This window comes from Varanus komodoensis, unplaced genomic scaffold (assembly GCF_004798865.1).
Source record: "Varanus komodoensis strain SLA01 unplaced genomic scaffold, ASM479886v1 scaffold9, whole genome shotgun sequence".
Taxonomy (NCBI): domain Eukaryota; kingdom Metazoa; phylum Chordata; class Lepidosauria; order Squamata; family Varanidae; genus Varanus; species Varanus komodoensis.
In genome coordinates, this window is record NW_025336598.1 from 19,850,604 (window position 1) to 19,861,148 (window position 10,545).

Below are 10,545 nucleotides of genomic sequence, written 5' to 3' on the forward strand. Positions count from 1 at the left end.
TCCATCGCTGGGGTCATCCAGACATAGACTTGTTCGCAACCCGGCAGAACAGGGTATGCAAGACTTTTTGCTCAAGAGCGGGAATCGGACAAGGATCATTGGGGGATGCCTTTATGATCCCCTGGAACAATATGAACTTTTATGCTTTCCCTCCGATTCCCCTCGTTATGAGAGTAATATCAAGGATAATCCACAACAGGGCCACAGGACTGCTGATAACTCCATGGTGGCCATGCCAAGCGTGGTTTTTGACACTTCTTCACATTTCTCAATAAGAATATCTTCAACTCCCATCCATTCCATATCTCATAACCCAGCAAGACGGCACGGTTCACCATCCATATTTAACATCGCTGAAATTAACAGCCTGGCGAATTCAATAACAGTCGGCGCTGACTCGGTACCGATGTCATCTGTACTCTCTACGGGTCCTGTCCCTGGATCCGACACTTTAGTCCAGGCTTCAAATCCATCTGCCTTCCTTACGTCATCGGATCCAATGAACATTCTATCGGGTTCGATGGTTTTCCACCCGGACATCCAACGCAGTCTCGATTCTGCGTTAAGGCCATCAACCAGAAAATCATACGTGGCTAAGTGGCGACGATCCTCTACCTTTGCCGAGTCTCGCTCATTTCTTCCACATCCATAGACCGTATTCTCCAGTTCCTTTTAGAACTCTACCATTCGGGACTTAAGCCATCCTCCATAAAGGTGTACACGGCAGCAATTTCCTATTACCGTGGTACAGGTCAAGGATCCTCCATTTTCTCTCAACTACTGATAAAGAAATTCCTTAAAGGGCTCCATAACCTTCACCCGATGGTCTGACCAGTTATACCTACTTGGAGTCTTTCAGTGGTATTACAAGCGCTAACAAGAGCCCCTTTCAAAGCCTTGGCAACGATCGATTTACGTCTTGTTTCTTGGAGAACAGCATTCCTTGTAGCAGTTACGTCAGCCCAGAGAGCTAGTGAGCTCTGTGCCCTCAGGGTAGACCCCCCATATTTGAATTTTCACAGGGAGAAAGTAGTTCTATGAATGGATCCATCCTTTCTTCCCAAAGTGGCTACCTCCTTCCACATGGGTCAAGAGATTGTCTCACCTGCCTTTTTTCCATCTCCGTCAAATCTGATTGAGAGATCCTTACACACACTCGACGTACTGCGCTGCTTAGCCTTCTATAGATCAAGGACTGAGTCTATTCGACATTCCAGCAAGCTCTTTGTTAAGTACTCTCAGCAAGATCAAGGTTTTCCAGTTACCCCTCAGAGACTCTCTAAGTGGATAGTCCACACCATTAATCTCTCCTATCAGTTGGCCAAGATAGACTTACCTACAATACCAAGGGGTCATTTTACTACAGCTGTAGCTGTTTCGTCAGCCTTTGCATCGGGAGTTCTGATTGATGATGTCTGCAGGGCAGCCACCTGGGCCACCCCTTGTTCATTCGCAAAACATTATCGGTTGGATGTCCATGCTAGACATCCTGTTCCTTTGGCAGAGCCGTTCTTTCAGCTATTCTTCGTTGATGACACCTCTTCTCCTCCAGTCAGGGTAAGCGTGCTAATCTACCCATATGTGTGATGCGCAGAGGCCACGACGAAGAAAAGCAGGTTGCTTACCTGTAACTGATGTTCTTCGAGTGGCCCTCTGTGCAGTCACACATCCCACCCGCCGGCCCCGCTCGGTGTCAGTGGGAGGTGTTGTTTTGGTACCCTATTATTCTTGTCCTCGGTACCTATACAGTATTTCTTCTGGTAGTTGATACCAACAACATTTCCTTACTTAGTTTCAATTTGTTCTTTAGAGAGCAAACATCCGGTCTATCAAAGACTGGAAAATGGTGGACACTCTGCTCCATATATACTGCTAGGGGGGAGGGGAGGGGAGTTTCTTGCCAAACCGTTAGCTATCAGTCTCCCAGCCAAAGGCACTGCGCATATGTGTGACTGCACAGATGGCCACTCAAACAACATCAGTTATAGGTAAGCAACCTGCTTTTTTTTAGCAACTAATATAAATAATGGTCTCACTTGACTTTCCCTTTCCAGTCTAGCATTTAGCTACTATGTTGTGATAGTTTATATGATATTAAAATATTTTTGGCACATCTACAATTACAACAAATCTAGATTATGGTAAATCATTAAGGGAACATTTGCATGCTCCCTGGGTGGCTAACCATGGGATGCAACAGACCTATTTCTTCTGGGCAAGGAGGAAATTTGCTTGTGGATTTCCTCTGTGGCTGCTGGTGGAAAGTACCACAGCTGTGGTTGTCTAGCTGGTGGTACTCCATTGACTGGGGGCATACAGGATGCAAGCAAAGTTTCACATAATCTTAGATCCCCTCATCCACCTAACATCTGAGAATGGATACCTGAAGCAGACCCAGCAAAAAAGTTAGCATAGTAAATACTTCCCAAGTGGGGGTGGGGAGAAGGTGGAATGTGCCCCCCCTCCCCCCACACACACACATATCCTGGTCTTGATGCTCTGGATATGCTGTGATTCCACCACTGAAGACATTGGATTGGGATATAAAGTACCAAACAGTCTCTTCAGGGCAGCAAGCAACCTTGAAGATAGAGTATATGTACAGTATTGCTAAATCTAAATAATATGGAGCTAATAAGACAAATTTTGTGATTTAAATTTTTATATATGTATTGGATCTGTTTCTCTAGAACAGGTTTTACTTATTATAATATAAACTTATTTCTTGAATTAGAAACGTTTTCCTTTCATGGCTAGAAAAGACTGTGCTGCCAAGCTGAAGGAGAAGCAGCTCCTGGAGATATTCCCAACCATTAACCCAAACTTCTTAATGGACATCTTCAAGGATTACAAGTGAGCTCTTACTTGTTAATATGATGCATGGCAACAGCCTATGAATTATATTGTCAAGCTCCTTAATATTGTAAATTAGTATAGTAAATATTGTGAAGTGTATCCTTTAGTGTTCATCTACCAGCAGAACTTATACCACTGGTGGATCAAATTCCCTTTCCTGCTTGCAACTCCTGTGTCCTCCTGCCAAAACTGCTCTGAAGGGTTGGGGGACTCTAGAGCACAGTGGAGTAGCATGTAGGAAAAGTGGAAAGGAGATTCCTGTTGTGTGTTTGTAAGCCTAATTGCATAATATTGAGTTTAATCCCATGAATTCATAGTACTGCTGCTTTCTCCTAATGTTCTAAAAGGTTTGAGAGCTAAATACTTTAATTGAAGGGACACCTAACCCACATAAACCTATCCAAGTATGAAGAATATTTTCACAGGCTCTTTTCTACTGCTTTCTAATATAATATCTAATTACTCTGCTTTCTAATATAAGGCTAAAAGGAACTAGAGATAGGGACATTTGGCATTGTTGCCCTGGCTCTGGCAGGTTCTCCCTATGGTAGCTTGCTGAATGTGACATTTGAGGATAAGATCGGGAGGTGGAGAATTATATAAGCTACCCTGAGTTCCTTGAATGGAAAAAAGGTGGGATATAAATATAATAAATAAGTTTCAATTAAGGCTCAATTGATAGGCTTGCCTCCTTTAAAAAATAAAGATCAAGTATTGCATCTGATATTTTCTCCTTTCTTTTACTTTTTGTTACAGCAGGGTTTTCTGTTTTATTCTGTGATCTTATATGTCCCAAAATAACTGTTGTACTTTAATTTTTTTTAATCCTAGTTATTCTTTGGAACAAACTGTCCAGTTTCTGAATAGTGTTCTAGAAGCTGATCCAGTAAAAACAGTTGTAGCCAAAGAAACTGCTCGAGACGCCACCCTCTCTTCTTACAGTGCTTCAAAGACTCGAGATAAAAAGGTAATGGTCATTTTGCACAGTAGTTACACATATGCTTTCTGAAAAGGGCTTTATATGTACTACATAAAGGGGCATTTTAGTGAAACTAAATGATGAACACGACTATCTTTTTTGGATTGTTCTGAATAAGCAAATAGTTGTTTTAAGTGATTGCTCCTTGCCATGAAGTTGTCTTACAGACTTGGATGTGTCCTAAACATAGTTCTTATGACTTGTAGGCCAAAAAGTCCAAGGAGCCGGAAGATGTTCTCAGTGAAAAGGCATTCCAAGACTTTGAATATCCAGGATATAATGACTTCAGGGCTGAGGCTTTTCTTCACCAGCAGAATAGGCAAGAGTGTCTGAAAAAAGCTGGGGAAGCATATCGCATGGGAATGAAGCCTGTAGCAGCATTTTATGTGCAACGGGTAAAATCATCATCATCATCATCATCATCATCTAGTAACTGTGTAATGTTTTCCTTACCTAGTAGCATTTTTCTAAGTGTTTCTGGTGCTTTCTGTGATACCAGCTCACAAACGTATGCTGGAAAACCACACGTTCCATATGAATTTCAAGCTGTAACAAATTGCTGATATTAATTAGGTCTGTCTTTAAAATCTCTTGAGTAGCAGAGTTAGTGGATTAACTATAGAAATCAGTTAATAAAGTATTGCAGTTGCTTTCTTTGCGCAAGTATCAAGACAGTTTTCAATTTCTTTGTAAATATATAGGAATGAAGTTCTAATATTGCTGACAGGAACTAGGCAGGCTGCCTGGTTGGTCTCCTAAAGTGCTAGTAACATTTCACTCCTAAAGGAAGAAACAGTATCTGTCTTTGGGAAGCTTTCTACATTCCCAGATGAGAACTGCAGTGGCTAGGTGAGCACTGCCTATATTTGTTGGGAATCGGCAACATCAGGTGGTCCAGGAGTCAGCTTTCCCAAATTATGGTTATGGGGGCAAAAGAGAAACTGGATTGAAAATAAGCTAAATTTGTCCTTAGTAGTCTTCCATTGCATTTTGCAGCCAGTTTGTCTTTTCTTGATCAGTTTTTGAAGAGTAGCACAGGCCACACACAGTCTGCAAATTGCTATTTGCCCACCCGTTTTTTCCATAAAAATGAAAAAAAAACATTTTTTTAGAAACAAGTCCAAAGACCTTCACAGCTTCTATGCTCAAGTTTGAGCATGCCCAGAAGAAACTTTGGCTCTTTTTTTAGGGATAGGCCTGCATTCCAAATCATATGTCTACTGAGATTCAAAAGAGATTTGCAATAGGATTGTCTGTGTATTTTCCTACCTACTCTGTATCTTGCACACTTACAAACACAAGTTTGATAGTATTTTTAAGCTGTAACTGAAACTCTCACGTATGACTGTCTCAGGCCTGGAAGGCAAAATTTGGTTCTCTACCATTTTTTGTTTGCATTCAGTTAAGAGTCACATAAACTTTACTTTCCTCTGTCTTTTCCTTTCTACCTTTCTGGTCTATATTCCTGCTTCACAAAATCTTGTTGATCTTGAATCTTCCTGAAGCCCATCTGATCAGCCCTTACTTAGGCATGTACAGTCAATGTACGGCCAATTGTTCTGAGGCATTGAGACATTGCAGCTCCCTGCTTGTGATGCTCTTTTGAGTCCTGACAACCAGCACTGCACTTAGGTTGCCTCTCGTGATTTGACAGCTGATGTGTGTTTGAATAAAGGGTCGCCTTCATGAGCAGAAGATGAAAGAAGCGAACCAGGATGCTGCTATGCAAATCTTTGAGAAAGTGAATGCCTTGAAGCTGCCTGAAAACCTTCTAGACCTGCATGGCCTTCACGTGGATGAAGCTTTGGATCATTTGTATAGAGTCCTGGAGGAGAAAAAACAAGGTACAAGAATTTTATTTTGTTCATAGAAATAATTCTGAATTGTGTATATGGCTACATTGTTGGAGTAAAATGGTCACAGTATATTTGTATGTTACAGAGAACCTGCAGTTCAGTCCAGTCTTCCGTAACCTGGTACTCTCCAGATATTGTGGACTTCAACTCCCATCAACTCCAGCCAGCATGGCTATTGGTCAGGAATCCTAGAGTTGTTGTATAAAACATCTGGAGTATACCAGGCTGGGAAGGTCAGCTGGCTGCCTTTCATATTCTTCAGCCTCAGAGAGTGAATGAAATTGCAGTGGATGATGGGCTAGGTCAAGATTCTGAAGTGAGGGAGGAGGATGTAATTATCTCAAGGGCAGCTGTTTCACCAAGTCAGGCAGTTCCTGGGAATGGCCAAGTTGTACAGCCATTGGGAGGGGCCTCTGAGAATGAAGATTTCTCAGATGTATTTCTCATATAACAGAGTACAGCCTGGCTGGTGGGAAGCCATATCTCTACGTGATCACAGGAAGGGGAAACCATAGCCAGGGAGGAGTTGCTCGCATCAAACCAGCAGTTATGAAATACCTCACAAGCCACAAATTCAGGTGAGTTAACATAAAGTGACTGAACATTGACAACCTGCATTTAACCAATTAAAAGCTGTTTAGTTTTTTTTCCCCCCAAGAAAGACTAATAGATAGCTTGGATAATGTCTACAGATATCCTTCCACATGCGTATTTCTGAGTCTGCAGTATGTATCTTCTATTTCCTACTAAACTTCTGTATAGGATTTTAGAGACCTTGAGCAAGAGCCAGGTCTATATGAAACATGACTATGCCAAAGCCATATTAGGACGATTGGCTAGTGGTGGCAGGTTTCTTTTTGCTTGACTCTTGACTCTGAATATGGAAGCAAAAGAGGAAATAGATTTGCAAATGAGTGGCAGTAAAGCTTGAGATAGGGAAACAGGTGAAACCATGAGCAGAGAATAAGCAGAGACTATATGAAAAGTCAGGTAAAGAAAAATATGCACTTGGACACACTTTTTATGCTCTGATACCTCTCTGAGCTAGCCCAAGCACCCCACCTTGTGCTCTAATACATTTTTGTGTTCTCACCCCAGACAACATGTTGCTGAAGGAACAGCTGCTTCATTTGATGGCCAAGGAGCAACTTCAGAGAGCATAAGTCCTTGGGCTTGGGTGGTGGGGTGTTTTCTTCTTTGAACAGCAACCATCTCTTCCCAATGTCATGCTGTACTTTTCAGAGTCTCCTCAGTTATTCAGAGAGGTTTGTCTTGTGGTATAAGGGCACATCTTCAAGAAATACAAGCTCCCAGAACACCTTTGGACACCTTCCTTTTGCGGAAGATGTCTTCCACAAAAGGGCTGTTTTATACCTTGTCCTGGAGTACTGCATGAGAAAAGTGAAGCTAAATCCAGAGATGATCCATCTGTGTAACCCAGCCTTCAGCTGAGTGCCCTGCAGAAGTTTTGGATTACAACTCCCCGCTCTCCTGAGTATTGGCCATGCTGCTGAGGCTGATAAGAGTTGAAGCCTAAAACATCTGGAGGTCACCAAGCTGGAAAATGTTGGTGTGACCTCTTGCACTGTGTGAGCTCTTGTGTATATTTTTGTTCATTTGTGCACTAGTAGCTTTTCCTTCCATTTATTCTTACTTGAATTAAAATGTGTGATTGCTGATATGGTATTTGAAACAAAGTCATCTCTTGATTCACAGGTTCACAGAAATAAAGCCAGGCTGCCTGAAAATCATGCTGAAGTAAAACGATGCCACCAAGAAGGCTGCAGAAGCTGATACAACTAAGATATGAGCAACTTAAAAAAAATATCAGGCTTATTGTATTACTTCAAAGAATAATATTTTACTGGAAATGTTTTAACTTATTTTTAGCAGGTAATTTTGTCAGCATGTTTTCACCTCATCAAAACTGAATGGAGTATTTGTTTTTAAGGGAAATAATTTTATAGGTGTTTTGCTATCAAAAAGTACATTACTTTAAAAAGTGAACTTCTAAAGGGAAGCAAAGGTTCAATTTTGAAATAATTTGTCCTCCTCAGATTTGAAGGACATCTGCAAATGTTGCAAGTACTGTGCTTTTTAATATTTCCCTTTCTCTAAATGGATTTTAAAATAACTCATATGTTTTAAGACTTTGGATGTTCTGAAGTGAAGGCTTTGTTCTGGGGGAAACTGATACAATGGATCTAGTAATAAGCAATAATTATTTTTCAAACTTTTGTGTTTTCATATGACATTTATTTGCCCATTTGTTGTGAAGAAGAGTAGGGAGAGGAAAAGTTGAATTCATCTTCAGTCTAGAAAAAGTAGTACCTTTTCTAGTATCTTGGTGAATTATACCCATTATATCTTACTGCCTCTCATCCCTTTAGCTTTTACTTGCTTAATATATTGGAAGTATTGGCAACACTGCTTGCTGAAATGGTAAAATTTTGTTGTGAAAGGACAGGGTCACATAATCATTTAGAGATCTTAGCCTTTATCTGAGCAATAAGAAGAAATTTCTGTTACTGATATATTCCAACCACCATGAGAATAAGTGGAATTTCAAAAGATTCAGTTGTGGTCATAATGCACTGTTTGGACACTGTGGAGTACTGGTGCTTGCATAAAGTTCAGTGTGAACAGGAGCTTCCTTGTTCATGTAAGTATCCGAATCTGCCCATTTAGTGCAGTGACACTCTACAGAGAAAGCATCCGAATGCACAAGAGTGCTCTGCTCTCTTTACAGTAGAGTTCTGTTTGTGTATTGTAACTCCAACATGTGCAACAAAGCCTCGAGAATGGAGATGTTCAGATTTTTTTCTTCAGGAAAAGATATACAATGAAGTTCCATAGTATCCTGTCTAGAGCAAAATTGTATTTTATAAAGAAGACACCAGCAAATTGAAACCATGTGAGAGTTTCCCAGCTTCAGTCAGGTTCAGGTGCTGTTATCAGAAATTCAGAAGTGTTCCTCAAGAGCAGCTGTTTCCAACACAGTGCTGCACTGATGTAGCTCTTTTCATCTCCCAAATTTGTCCTCCTTGTAATGCAGTTAAAAGTATACATGTCTCCTTGAGATCAGGAGTTGAAAAGCTGAAGCACAGCAATTTGTACCTTTGTGTCTCAATTATATTGGTGCAATCTCATTTGAAAAACTTTTGTTGTTGATATAGTGGTATATTTTCCATCAATTTTTAAATATGTGAATTCATTGCAGGGAAAAGTGGCTGTTGGAATTATTTTTAAAGCACATTTTTAATCACAAAACCTAGAATGATACTAGCTACTGAAAAAGTACTGAATTTCTCTGGTGATTTTCAGTGCCTCTGTACTGAACTAAATACACAGAAATATTTTTAAATGATAGGTGCACTTTTTCATGAAGGAAACTGAATATGCAATTAATGTATACATTTATTCTTTCAAAGTGGAAATGCAAGTGCTCTTCAAAATAGTTTCTTTTTTAATTTCATGGAGCTTTTAAAACAACTGCAGATTGCATGTGAGCAATTACACAGATGGGTGAGTATAAAATATTTTTCATATACTTTAGGTGCCATTTCAGTTAATCTTAGAATGTTTAATACAGATCCAGAAAAGGGGGGAGGGTATATGTGATACAACAGAACTGGCACATGTATGTTGTGTGCATCAGTTAATTTCAGACATTATTGTGCATGTTGTAACTATAAGAATGGAGTAAGTTGCATGCGCATATGGTAAACAATCTTACAAAAATAATTGCTAAAATGAACTCTGACATGATGGCTTTGTTTACCCTGAATCATTCTACCGTTGTCCTCAATTTTTCAGAGACGTAAACAAGCAGAACATGGATCTTAGTTCCACTATGAGTGCAAGTGTTAAGCTATTTAATCCAGCCAAAAAACAGCCAATGAGATAATGTATGTCTGGCAGAACTATAAGTGTATGGAATGGGCAGGAGGAGTACAGAAAGCTGATAATTATTCTTCTGTTTTGTAGCTCAAAAGATTTCAGGTTTTAAATATTTGAGCTACTTGATAACTGGTTATAGGAAAGTATGTGTAAGCAGAAATCATAAATACAGCAGACCTACACCATCAGGTATTTACTTGCCTTTTACCAGACACTTATTCAGAAATCTAACATAAATCAGGGCTTCTTCATGCACTAACATTATTCCTGCACTGATGTCTATGTTGTCAGGACATGCATGCCTGCTTTCCTTCTATGCACATGATAGAAAACTACATCTAATATGTAAGCAGCCTGAATGGTTCAAAAGTGCTGATCATACATGATGATGTACACACATTTTCCCTACACATAAGTGATACTTCTGTAGGAAAGCCATTACATGAAGGCCTCACGTTACTCTTAAAACAGAAATATTGATGGCAGATTCTTCTTTTTGGATGGTGATATTCCTATTTTTGTTACAATTCTACTAAGAAAATTATACATAAAGTGCCTTCGTGCAAATCACACTTCTCTCAGTAAGAACTGCCCAGGAGAAGTAGCTTCTGAATTACACCTCATCATTTTTCCTGTGAAATTAAAATAGATTATTATTCAGAAGCTTGTATACCTCTAGGAAAAATAGTTGGATTTGATGAGGATGTTAAAAATGAATCTGAAAATAGTATCTGTAAACATACTACTGGAAGTCTATTTGTTATACTAGTAATCATTCCATAATTGTGATGGTCTAATATTTTACTAAGTTTATTAACACAGCAGGTCGGATTTCTTAAGTTGGAGAAGAATTATAATTGTATGCCCATTTTCTATTAAAATTGTCTTAGTTTAACCTCCTAAAGAAGATGTAATTAACATATACTTTATGAATTAGAGTAATTGCTTATGCTG

At 39.6% G+C, this 10,545-nt stretch overlaps 1 protein-coding gene across 7 annotated transcripts in view; it reads left to right on the forward strand.

Annotated features, from left to right (window-relative positions):
- Positions 1–8,850, forward strand: part of N4BP2 (NEDD4 binding protein 2) — a 43,465-nt gene extending 34,615 nt beyond the window's left edge. For 5 of the 7 annotated variants that reach the window (XM_044417953.1, XM_044417956.1, XM_044417954.1 and 2 more), the window contains 6 exons: positions 2,735–2,853; positions 3,688–3,823; positions 4,042–4,230; positions 5,511–5,679; positions 6,146–6,269; positions 7,408–8,850. In XM_044417953.1, the coding sequence (XP_044273888.1) occupies positions 2,735–2,853; positions 3,688–3,823; positions 4,042–4,230; positions 5,511–5,679; positions 6,146–6,269; positions 7,408–7,453 (783 nt within the window). In that variant the 3' untranslated portion in view covers positions 7,454–8,850. Of the gene's footprint in view, positions 1–2,734; positions 2,854–3,687; positions 3,824–4,041; positions 4,231–5,489; positions 5,680–6,145; positions 6,270–7,407 lie in introns of those variants that run through there. The other 2 variants (XM_044417959.1, XM_044417960.1) reach the window with 2 other exon arrangements.
- Positions 8,851–10,545: the final 1,695 nt, after the last annotated feature.